Source organism: Diaphorina citri, unplaced genomic scaffold (genome assembly GCF_000475195.1).
Source record: "Diaphorina citri unplaced genomic scaffold, Diaci psyllid genome assembly version 1.1 scaffold1867, whole genome shotgun sequence".
Lineage (NCBI taxonomy): Eukaryota > Metazoa > Arthropoda > Insecta > Hemiptera > Psyllidae > Diaphorina > Diaphorina citri.
The window spans coordinates 46,513-58,671 of NW_007379293.1; the positions used below are offsets into that span (position 1 = coordinate 46,513).

Below are 12,159 nucleotides of genomic sequence, written 5' to 3' on the forward strand. Positions count from 1 at the left end.
CACACTACTTTTCTTCAAATAATTCTAATTCTGCCTTCCTTTAACAAATGTTACTGGAAAAACTCTGAACATTTAAAAGGAAACTAGGAAAGCTAACAAAGCAGAGAGACAAGGTCCTGCATTTTTCTTGCCAGGCTGATTGGAAAAATTCCGAGTGCCTATAATGATAGCTATTTAACCCTGCACTATTGTGTAAATAAACAATATCAACATATTGTTTACCTAGTTTTAGTTGTGTTATCATTCAAATAGTGCATTAACTTTAGGCAAATACACCACCCCATGATTCATTAAGAGAAATTCTTTTGGTTTCTATAGGACTGTATTACATACCTAATTTATTATGACTAAATAAAGAGTGTTATACTTATATTTTATTTTTATTAGAAAAATATTCTTCTTGTCTTCTCTAAGGAGGTTTGGTAGTGGAAACTGTAAATGCTAAGGTCTTTTTGTCCTGAAAGTGAAGGAAGAAAGGATCTGAAAAAGCCAACCATTCCGAGAACGAACCATACCTATTTAGGATAAATCCCCGTCCCGGGCGGGAATCGAACCCGCGACCTAGCGCTTACCAGGTACTCCAGGTAGACGCACTACTATCCAAGCTAACTAGGCTGGCTGAAAGACAAATGAAACTGTCCAATACCTGAATGGGACTGGAACATTCTTAGAGTGAAAAGGTTTTTTCTTGATGGCCAATAATTTGGTTCATAAAAGTCAAAAGATGTTTGGTGGGATGTTTGCCACTAAAATATGAGATCAAAAATAACAGTGAAGTTCAGGTTCAATGTTTTTCTTTCTTCACATCTGGAGGCGGGGCTGGCACTGGCTGTGCAGTCGAGGTAGTATTTAGAATGGACTCAACCCGACTTGCTGTCTCTCTGAGTGCCTCTGGTATGTCAGACAGATCCAAAGTAATATGGGCAGATAACCTTTTGTATACAGACACAGACTCTTTTTTGTTCCTGAAAGGTAGAAGTTCCAATTTAACATTATTCTTACCGTTTCTATTATTACTGGATACTAGGTATTTGTGTTTAGGATATAGGATGTCTAGGACATAGGAGGATATAGGAGGAGGAGAGGAGGATATAGGATATAGGAGGATAGGAGGACCGACATAGGATGTCTAATATAAACCTAACAAATAAGTTCCAATTTAAAATATTTGGCAATAAATTTTGATTTCAGGTTTTTATAAATTTAATAATGTGCCTTTAAAAATTCTGACCCCTTTGGCAAATTAATGATGCCTACAGATAAATATCTACATAGGTAGTTATTTGACCCTTATATGAAATCCTTCCTAATATTTGGCAATAAATTTTGATTTCAGGTTTTTATAAATTTAATAATGTGCCTTTGAAAATTCTGACCCCTTTGGCAAATTAATGATGCCTACAGATAAATATCTACATAGGTAGTTATTTGACCCTTATATGAAATCCTTCCTTTACCCAGATCTCTTCTGTCTCATGTTTACTCTACATTTGTTAAAACTCTTGCTATTTATTTACAGCTACCTAAAAGTTGATTCCTATTTGACCTCTTGAATAGATTGACTTACTTTGTTATGAATGCAATTTGTTGTTTCATAAAAATGGAATCCTTGATCAATTTTTGGATGTGTTCTAAATGACTAGATGCAGCTTGCATGTTGTTCACAGCTCTGAAAATAATAATAATGAAATAAACAACAGAGATTAGCAAGGGGGCCCTGGGCCCCCTCAAACTTGATTTTTCTCCTTTCCTGCATGCCAGAAATAATAATGAAATAAACAACAGAGATTAGCAAGGGGGCCCTGGGCCCCCTCAAACTTGATTTTTCTCCTTTCCTGCATGCCAGACACATTTTTGAACGAGGTTATTTTTACCGTCTATGTTGGTTAGTTCCGATTTTATCAACAGTCATTGCACTTGCGATGTACGTTAGGGATATGTCGTGATATTTGACAGAGTCGAAAATTTGACTTGTTTTCTGATTTTATTCTGGACATGATGATACCCCGAGATTTGAACTTGGAGTCAAAATCTCAAGTTGAGTTCCTCTGGTATTCCTTGAGTTATTTTGATTCGGTTGTGATTCGAAAGAAGCTTTGATCTTATCTGATCCAGAATGAGTCTTGTATTCAATATTTTGATATAAATTTGAGCTCGATTCAAGCATGCCAGACTCCAAAAAATTAGAGAAATTTTTAATGGTCAGTTTTTTCTTCTTCACTTTTTTGTCCATGCTGAAGTGTATGAATGGTTTAACATGGTGAAATTCTTTCTCATATGTTACTTACCCTATTGCATATTCCAAATCATAGCAATGGCCTTGTAGTTCTTGATTGAGTTTGTTTATTTCAACTCTTTTCTCCACCATGGGTGGTAAAGCTTTTCTCACATGCTCTTGAAGGCGGTAAAAAGCCAGTGATGGTTCATTAGCAATTATGTGCATATTTTCAGATATTCTCTCAGTGGCTGAAATCATTGAATAGAAGCTGATTAGTAGGATTTCAAAAAGGTAAATACGTAGGTAACTAGTTTATTGTTTTTTATTCCGTCCTTCCTTTATTATTACATAGTAAAATTACTAAATTAGAACCTTTGTTTGTACACAACCTGCTAGCTCTCCACAGATCTGGACACCTTAGTAATGTGGGAGAGCATTTCAACTCAATCTAGCTTGAGTACTTGACGATTACCTCTTACTGGCAGACTTCGGTATTAGTTCAGAGGCCATGACAATGAAAAAATACTATAAAAAGGAGCTGTCACAAATGAACAGTGACCAGTGTTATAGTGTTAGATTAAACACAAAAGTGAGCTTTATTTTTCATTATTTCATTGTTGTGGCTTCCGAATGACCTGTACTTCTGGTACCTAACTTATTGCTATGAAATCCAGTCAGAGATGGACAGTAACAGTTAAGTGTCATCTTCTCAATCCTCCAATGTTCACATAATCATGCAGTTATCCCTGTACAAACAGGACAGCCATCTTCCTTGGGACTAAGAAAACAAGGAATTACCAAGTATGTCAATAGCCCATAACAGAGTGTTACAGAGCCCTTATTCTAAGCATGCTTGTAAGTCTTATCACATGAAGGTATCTCTGTTTTGCAACCTAAATTGTTGAGCAACAGTTACTTGAACTTTGTTTCTGTCCAAAAAATGCAGTCATATTACTTTTTTTGGGATGGGCCTTTTGTTAAACATTCTGTCAATCTGAAGGTGCTTCATAATAAATACCAACTAAAGTAGACTATTAACAAGTACAGTAAGGTCTATACACTGTCAGTTTGGGGTAATAACCAAGTAACCAGGCAGGTATTTAAATATAGGAGCTCTAACCTGTATGATAAATAGGTAGTCTTAGGTTACCTATAATAAGAGTATCTAATCAAAGAAGAATGTATATTAATGTTCAAAAGGTTAAAAACAATGACTAAGAACAGGAAATTCCATGTAATATATAACCAGTTTTCTTGACTCAGAAATGCCTTCATGTTTACTTGCCTTATTTTTTCCCCCAAAAAATCCTTGATGGATACCTTCTTATCCAGAGGTGCAAAGTTTCAAAGTCCATTTCTACATGTTTTTGCAACCTATGTGGTTATTTAAGGAACCACATTACCTACCTTTGGGTCTGAGGTTTGCATTTCTGTTTACTTTCAATTATACTCTGATGTCAGGATATAGGTAATAAGATTTAATTCCATTTTGCACTTGGCTGCCTGTGTTTCAACACATTTGTCCAATAGAACAAATTAACATAACTGAGTACTCTCATTTGGGGAAAACTCTAAAGTTCCTACTCAGTGTAAATTTTTAAGAACCTATTCCTACCCCCTTTTGTACTAATTGATCATTTGTGTATGGTTTGTCTTTTCTGCTATCTCAGTAGGACATGAAATGTAAGTAAGTACCTATTTAGTAAAGTAAGAATCATAGGTATTAAAGAAAAAAAATCAAGCATCAAGTACTTATGAATAAATAATGACTGCACATTGAATTTTCATCAGTTTGCTGTATGTGTATGTACCTGTACTTACATCTGTACAATGCTTGAAATGTTGGAAGTAGGGAATGATTGTTGAACTATCAGATTAGCAAAGACCTTGTTAAGTTTTATCTCAGGTCAGATAGAAACAAGCAGCACATAAGTTGATAATTCAAAATAATCTTCTAGGTTTTTACCACTTCCACCACTCTTTCTTTTCATTTACAGATGACAATGAATCCTACACCGACACAACTTCCTCCAAAATTGAAGAAAGTTTCAAATTGGAAGTTGATGTTCGGGATGACAAATATGTCAAGCATTTGAGAACAACTCTAGCTGGTATCCCTCCTCCTCCCAAGTTCACAATTCCTCAGTACAGTGCTGCAGAAATGTCTGACTTGTATAAGAAGAATTCGGCGGAGTTTTTGGATTTTCTTAGTTATGAAGAAAAGACAGATGACAAAGCCATCAATGATGAAATGACATCGAACCCGCGACCTAGCGCTTACCAGGTACTCCAGGTAGACGCGCTACTATCCAAGCTAACTAGGCTGGCTGAAAGACAAATGAAACTGTCCAATACCTGAATGGGACTGGAACATTCTTAGAGTGAAAAGGTTTTTTCTTGATGGCCAATAATTTGGTTCATAAAAGTCAAAAGATGTTTGGTGGGATGTTTGCCACTAAAATATGAGATCAAAAATAACAGTGAAGTTCAGGTTCAATGTTTTTCTTTCTTCACATCTGGAGGCGGGGCTGGCACTGGCTGTGCAGTCGAGGTAGTATTTAGAATGGACTCAACCCGACTTGCTGTCTCTCTGAGTGCCTCTGGTATGTCAGACAGATCCAAAGTAATATGGGCAGATAACCTTTTGTATACAGACACAGACTCTTTTTTGTTCCTGAAAGGTAGAAGTTCCAATTTAACATTATTCTTCGAAATGACAGCTCTTCAGTTTCCCGATTCTATGAAGTGTCTCTACTATGGAATACAGTAAGTTTTTTTTCCCACTCAAACTTGATCACTCATTTTTTCAATCATTGTACTTACGTATCATTTGGAGATTAAGAGAGAGAAACTATCTACTTACTTACCTAGGTAAAAAAAATTGATGTTAATTGGCAAAAAAATGTTCAAAACATTAAAACGAAATTGGCTGTATTAACTCAAGGTCTCACAGGGTCTTCGAAAGCTCCCTAAGGGCCGGTTTTCTGAGCGAGTATTGAAGTATTTGCATAGCTAACATTCTTTTTTCAATATTTCAATCCACAGCTTCAATCGCGGACAATTGAGCGTGGATTTAGAATCCCTCTCAGACAAATACCGCGAGCGTTACGTGGGTTGTGAAACCAGTTCCACAGTGATCGACAAAGTCAAATCCAATACCGACCATCTGACGGGCAGTGCCAAGAAGAAGGCAAGGAAACATCCCTGGAATTATTCCCCGGGGAGACGTCTTTCTCATTTGGCCAGGAGACGCCAAATCTTCACCTCTGCCAGCATGGCCAAGTCTTGTACAGGCAATAGATCCAAGTCCAGTGTTGTGGATAGCAAACGGATGATATTGTTGGATAAGAAGTAAGTAATACAGTTCCATTATAGCTACTTAAATTCTGGTTAGCGGTTTCCATTTCCGCCTGGGGCCAATTTTATCCTAAACAGATAAGGTTTGTTCTTTGAACAGCTGGCTTTCTCCTATTTTACTTAGGTTTTTTATGGAATTGGATACTTACGAGTTGGTTATCTATCCCGACTCGGAGTTTCGTCTATTTTATAGACATTTTCAAGGGAAACTGAGTGTAGGTGTTGTTGTTGCTGATAGTGACAGTGGTGGGGGTGTAGACACTGTCACCTGATACTTTTTTAAATTATTTTTTGTACTGCTAATTGTATTTCTTGTAGGTAAATGTTAATAATATTGTATATCTTGTCTCTGTGAATTGTGAACAATTTTCCATGTTGTAAAATGAGGGTTGCACATCCTACGTATGTACGTGCGCTGGCGCTTTCCTTTTTTAAATTATTTTTTGTACTGCTAATTGTATTTCTTGTAGGTAAATGTTAATAATATTTTATATCTTGTCTCTGTGAATTGTGAACAATTTTCCATGTTGTAAAATGAGGGTTGCACATCCTACGTATGTACGTGCGCTGGCGCTTTGCGCTTCTCTCGTGGGGTCGGACGGTTGTGCTACGCGCTTCCGGGCTTCGTAGGGTTGGGTATACGGTTGCGCTTCGCGCTCCCTTGGCTTCGCCTGCATTAGAATTCAAAGATATCAATCAAGAAGGGCCTTCCACGAAAATCTAGTTTTGAGTAAATATTAAATTTATCCAACTAAAAAAAAAAAAAAAACTTCTCTTGTCCTAAAGACCCCCAGGTAAATTTGTTACCTACGTGTTTGTTCACCACTGTCACTATCAGCAACAACAACACCTACACTCAGTTTCCCTTGAAAATGTCTATAAAACAGACGAAACTCCGATTCGGGATAAATAACCAACTCGTAAGTATCCATTTTCATAAATAACCTCTGTAAAATAGTATTTACAAAGGACGTCAAAATTAAATAAATTAATTAATAGTGGCTTTCTCCTATTCTTTTGAGACGATGAAGTCCTCCGTTGTAACAGTGGACATTATTTTAATTACTTTTGAACAATGTTAAGGTATTTTATATATTTTTGAACGAGGTTATTTTTACCGTCTATGTTGGTTAGTTCCGATTTTATCAACAGTCATTGCACTTGCGATGTAAGTTAGGGATCTGTCGTGATATTTGACAGAGTCGAAAATTTGAGTTGTTTTCTGATTTTATTCTGGACATGATGATACCTCGAGATTTGAACTTGGAGTCAAAATCTCAAGTTGAGTTCCTCTGGTATTCCTTGAGTTATTTTGATTTGGTTGTGATTCGAAAGAAGCTTTGATCTTATCTGATCCAGAATGAGTCTTGTATTCAATATTTTGATATAAATTTGAGCTCGATTCAACTTATTGTAGTCCAACAGGTTCAATAATTTTAAAATATCTCTTGTAGCGCTGTCAAACTTTCTTGACTTGGCGGGGTGGAGCGTTACCGTTACCGCGCTCCTTAATCATGCAAGACCCCATTTCTATGTACTTTACAATAACTACATTCTAACTTTCAACCCTCCTCTGTACATTTTCCAGGAAACCCTCCTCCGCCTCCGCAGCATACCGTTCCAAATATTCCTCTCTAAGTCTTAGCCAACGTCCCTCTACCTCTTCCTATAGTCAAATGCCCACCCTCCAACCAAACCTCCCCCTAGCGAGTACCTCTTCCAGTCAAATGCCCACGCTCAAGCGGGCGCTCTTCCAAAGCCCGGATTGCTTCTCCAAAGAGTCGCTGTCTAGGACCATCCCCGAGACGGTATCGGAAACCCCCCGCACGGATAAGAATCGGGCAAGACGGGCCTTGTTCTCAAGTGGGACGAAAAAGGAGAAGACTCCTAGTAAAAAGACGCCCAATAAGAAGACCCCGAAGAAAGGAGGCTCGAGAAGGACGCCGCATAAAGTCACCCCTACTAGTTCCAGGTATGGCACCCACCCCGCTTATTTTTAGGTGCTTTTTTTTACTACCCTCGGGGTCATAAAGTTGTTTAACTCTCGATTTAACCAATCTGTTTTTTTTTTTTTTTTAATTAGCCAATGGTTCAATCCGAGAGTTAAACTTAAACCGAGTTTAAACTCACATTTGGACCCTGGCCTTAATCATCTGAAATATTACGACTCAGACTGAGCAATTTATTTTTGGGCATTTTTGAATAGTTCAATTCCCAAGCTGATTAGGTGTTTTCTTCGGTCAGGACTAGTCAAGAGCTGGTTCAAGAATTTGGTAACGAGAAACTAGCAACATTCATTCCAAAGCTGACCAGATAAAAAGAACATTTACATTATACTTGCCGTTTTCAATCATTACAGGAAGAAAACGCCACGCAAGTCCCTGTTTGCAGATCCTGACGACAGGAATCACATGTCTTCACGAGACCTATTCAATGTAAACGGGAAGAGACCCAGGTCGGAGTCCCTACTAGATCTACATCAGTCTTGTAGTGGGGAGCCGACTGCTAGTAAAATCACTTTGAGTCATGACGAGAAAAAGGTGAGAGTAGATTCTTAGATTTGTTTTCTGAAATCATGTTTATCGTTTTTCTGGCTGGAAGACTTCAACTGAGAGGATACCTGAAGTTTTTCTTGCTTCAAAAAAAAAAAAAAAAAAAAAAAAATTTGGGCTTTTTATTAAACTCACTTTTGGACCCTGGCCTTAATCATCTGAAATATTACGACTCAGATTGAACAATTTATTTTTGGGCATTTTTGAATTGTTCAATTCCCATGCTGATTAAGTGTTTTCTTCGGTCAGGACTAGTCAAGAGCTGGTTCAAGAATTTAGTAATGAGAAACTAGCGACATTCAATCCAAAGCTGACCAGATAACAAGAACATTTACATTATACTTGCCGTTTTTAATCATTACAGGAAGAAAACGCCACGCAAGTCCCTGTTTGCAGATCCTGACGACAGGAATCACATGTCTTCACGAGACCTTTTCAATGTAAACGGGAAGAGACCCAGGTCGGAGTCCCTACTAGATCTACATCAGTCTTGTAGTGGGGAGCCGGCTGCTAGTAAAATAACTTTGAGTCATGACGAGAAAAAGGTGAGAGTAGATTCTTAGGTTTGTTTTCTGAAATCATTTTTATCGTTTTTCTGGCTGGAAGACTTCAACTGAGAGGATACCTGAAGTTTTTCCTGCTTTAAAAAAAAAAGTTGAGTGCGAAGGGCATTTAGTTGTAAAATTTTAGTAGTCAAAATCAAATGTGAAGCCAAAAGTGGTAATCCTAGTAGTGCAAAATGACTTGATATAAAGTCTTATTCGATAACTATAAATAAGTTATGTTATATACTTAAATAAAATTTCTCTCTTTACAGAAACTACTCTGGGTGGTCTATCACTGCCTGAAGGAGAAGAAGATCAACTCGAAAAACACCCTATACAAACCGTGCCAGAACTCTTTGTACAAGCTGTGCAGTGACGAGTGGAAGGCACAACTTGCGGAACACTCTGTGGGCGGTAAAATCACTAATGTGAGCGAGAAAATGTTGAACATAGCCCGGAAATACGTGAGCGGCGTTATCCTTAAGGTAAATCCTGTCAGTCAGATTTTTTTTTTTACCCTCATTTATTCTCTAAAATAGCCTGAAAAAATTGTAGGTACCTCGTTGTTAACAACATTTCAAGGCACATTGACTTACCTACATGCATCCTAATGGGAATTTTTCCATCCAGAAAAATGGAAAAGTTCGGTAAAGAAAAAAAAAAATCCGCTCTTGTCGGGATTCGAACCCAGCGCCTCCGTTTTGAGAATCAGTGCTCTTAATCACTCGGCCACAGAGGTGGGCAAATTTTCCCATTAAATTCCCTTTTAAATAGATCTTATTTTCTGAGAAGAAGTGATATTTCCACTTTTTGTAATTCTGGACATGATGATACCCCGAGATTTGAACTTGGAGTCAATATAATCTCAAGTCGAGTTCCTCTGGTATTCCTTGAGTTATTTCGATTTGGTTGTGATTCAAAAGAAGCTTTGATCTTATCTGATCCAGAATGAGGTACATATTAAAGAAAGTGAAAGTTGGGTAAAATAATTATATTTGATTCTCCCCCCCCCTCCCTGTCCTCTCTTCGATTTCGGGACGATAAGACCTCAGTAGTTTCAGTATCAAACCTCTATTGCCATGTACTCAATATTTTCTTCTCTCATTTCCCAGGTGAAGAACAATCAATCCTTCTACCGATCCTCTTCATCAAGTAATCTGCCTAAACTAGACAACAGTTCCGAGTCTGGAGACACATCTGTCTCCCATCCAGAAATTAAACCGCCTCACCTGTACTGCACCGACTCCAGGTCGGAAATCGGTCAGGAATCCACTTGTGATGAAAGATCGGATCTCGGATCCAAATCCGATGTCTACGCCAGATCCGATTTTGATCGAGAATCGATATGTCTCCAATCGGATATGGAGGAATCGATGTGTGCCAAATCGGAATGCTCTTTAATCAATCGGATAACGGGTGAGTCTTCGAGTTCATATCTACAAGATGAGGATACGGGTTCGGGTGTGATCGGTAATGATCGACTAATCTCGGAACCCGATGATACGTCTAGTTCTATACGGCAGGATTCCAATCATTCCAGCTCTAGAGGAACAGGCTGGAAACCAGCAGATAAAGCAGACTCTAATTCCAGAGTATCTTTGAGATCAGACTCGCGTTCTGAGAAATCAGACTGCGAATCCAACTTGGAAACCAGCTCCATAGAAAATCAAGATACCAATAATAAATCTATCCCAATACCTCCTGTGTTTACACTGACTAGTCCGTTCCTGAAAGAAGCTCAGAGTTGTAAGGTTATGCTTACTGATATGTTGAGTGAGAAGAGAGTGATTGGAGAACTAGCGAGTATATATGATGAGGAAACGAGGTTCTGAGTGAGTGAGAAACGAAGCTATGAAAGACTGTTAGTATTATTTAGCAACTTTTTTCTAAGCTGATAGTCTAAACAAGGCAACTACTACTTATACGTCCAAGCCTGACAAATAGTCCCATGGTCGCCTGGTAGCTAGGAGGTCGCGGGTTCAAACCTGTAAGGGGCCCTCACTTTGTGCCACTGCTTAGACTTTTTCATTCCATACAGAATTCCAATTTTTATTATATTTTATTTTTTCATTCCACAGTTCTCAGCTTTTTCCCCCATAAGTGAGAAACAAAACGTACAAACATACCATACATCACCCTTAACCCTACTGTCTGTTTAATATTATCACCCCAATCACTATTTATTTTAATCTATTAGTTTTAGGGGAAAAATCGAGACTTTCTCTTGTAGTATAGAACAATAATATTTATAACACTACTGCATTCCCCATTATTTATTATTTTAGCTTGGTCATTTATTTATTAAGTTTGTCTTCAAGACCGTTTTCAAGGTTTTGATAAAACAAAATATATGCCCTTGGTAAGTTTTATTTAATAGACATTTTTATTGAATTTTTTTATGACATGCTTATTTAAAAGTAGTTTTAAACAAAGTTAATTGAATCAATACTAATTAATAAATTTCGGAATTCAGATGTTTAACCTCGCTATTTTTGGAAGAAGAAAAAAAAAATAAACTTTTAAATTTAATTTAATGACATTTTATTTATTCACCTATTTATTTATTTGACATATTGTTTTTAGCAACAAAGTTGTGGAAATCAGTGCCTTCAGTCGATCTTTTTGATAAAGTACTTATCAAATCTTCTATCTAGGGAACTTTAAATTGTGCCTTTTTTAAATTATTTTTTGTACTGCTAATTGTATTTCTTGTAGGTAAATGTTAATAATATTTTATATCTTGTCTCTGTGAATTGTGAACAATTTTCCATGTTGTAAAATGAGGGTTGCACATCCTACGTATGTACGTGCGCTGGCGCTTTGCGCTCCTCTCGTGGGGTCGGACGGTTGTGCTTCCGGGCTTCGTAGGGTTGGGTATACGGTTGCGCTTCGCACTCCCTTGGCTTCGCCTGCATTAGAATTCAAAGATATCAATCAAGAAGGGCCTTCTACGAAAATCTAGTTTTGAGTAAATATTTACCCAATTAAAAAAAAAAAAAAAAAAAAAAAAAAAAAAAAAATTTTTTTTTGAAATGACAGCTCTTCAGTTTCCCGATTCTATGAAGTGTCTCTACTATGGAATACAGTAAGTTTTTTTCCCACTCAAACTTGATCACTCATTTTTTCAATCATTGTACTTACATATCATTTGGAGATTAAGAGAGAGAAACTATCTACTTACTTACCTAGGTAAAAAAAAATTGATGTTAATTGGCAAAAAATGTTCAAAACATTAAAACGAAATCGGCTGTATTAACTCAAGGTCTCACAGGGTCTTCGAAAGCTCCCTAAGGGCCGGTTTTCTGAGCGAATATTGAAGTTTTTGCATAGCTAACATTCTTTTTTCAATCCACAGCTTCAATCGTGGACAATTGAGCGTGGATTTAGAATCCCTCTCAGACAAATACCGCGAGCGCTACGTGGGTTGTGAAACCAGTTCCACAGTGATAGACAAAGTCAAATCCAATACCGACCATCTGACGGGCAG

General features: G+C 37.4%; 2 protein-coding genes across 2 annotated transcripts; one reads left to right on the forward strand and one right to left on the reverse strand.

Annotated features, from left to right (window-relative positions):
* Window positions 1-397: 397 nt before the first annotated feature.
* On the reverse strand, window positions 398-2,492 carry LOC103517492 (BLOC-1-related complex subunit 8 homolog). Its single transcript, XM_008482530.3, has 3 exons — window positions 2,289-2,492; window positions 1,568-1,669; window positions 398-965 (listed from the first exon to the last, which is right to left on the reverse strand). The coding sequence occupies exons 1-3, from the start codon at window positions 2,474-2,476 to the stop codon at window positions 785-787; spliced, it is 471 nt and encodes a 156-aa protein (XP_008480752.1). The 5' UTR covers window positions 2,477-2,492; the 3' UTR covers window positions 398-784.
* Window positions 2,493-3,846: 1,354 nt separating this feature from the next.
* LOC103517495 (serine-rich adhesin for platelets) lies at window positions 3,847-11,656 on the forward strand. The gene is made up of 8 exons (XM_008482533.3): window positions 3,847-3,901; window positions 4,216-4,474; window positions 4,937-4,984; window positions 5,264-5,569; window positions 7,164-7,547; window positions 7,935-8,115; window positions 8,945-9,157; window positions 9,785-11,656. The coding sequence occupies exons 1-8, from the start codon at window positions 3,895-3,897 to the stop codon at window positions 10,502-10,504; spliced, it is 2,118 nt and encodes a 705-aa protein (XP_008480755.1). The 5' UTR covers window positions 3,847-3,894; the 3' UTR covers window positions 10,505-11,656.
* The last annotated feature ends 503 nt before the right edge of the window (window positions 11,657-12,159 follow it).

Bases quoted from the DNA above. Each gene is read 5' to 3' on its own strand.
- LOC103517492 (XM_008482530.3), bottom strand. From the start codon at position 2,476: ATGATTTCAGCCACTGAGAGAATATCTGAAAATATGCACATAATTGCT. The intron at 1,670-2,288 runs GTAAGTAACATA...TATTATTTTCAG, and splicing joins GATTTGGAATATGCAATAGG to AGCTGTGAACAACATGCAAG. The intron at 966-1,567 runs GTAAGTCAATCT...TCTACCTTTCAG, and splicing joins CAAATTGCATTCATAACAAA to GAACAAAAAAGAGTCTGTGT.
- LOC103517495 (XM_008482533.3), top strand. The intron at 5,570-7,163 runs GTAAGTAATACA...TACATTTTCCAG, and splicing joins ATGATATTGTTGGATAAGAA to GAAACCCTCCTCCGCCTCCG. The intron at 8,116-8,944 runs GTGAGAGTAGAT...CTCTCTTTACAG, and splicing joins TGAGTCATGACGAGAAAAAG to AAACTACTCTGGGTGGTCTA.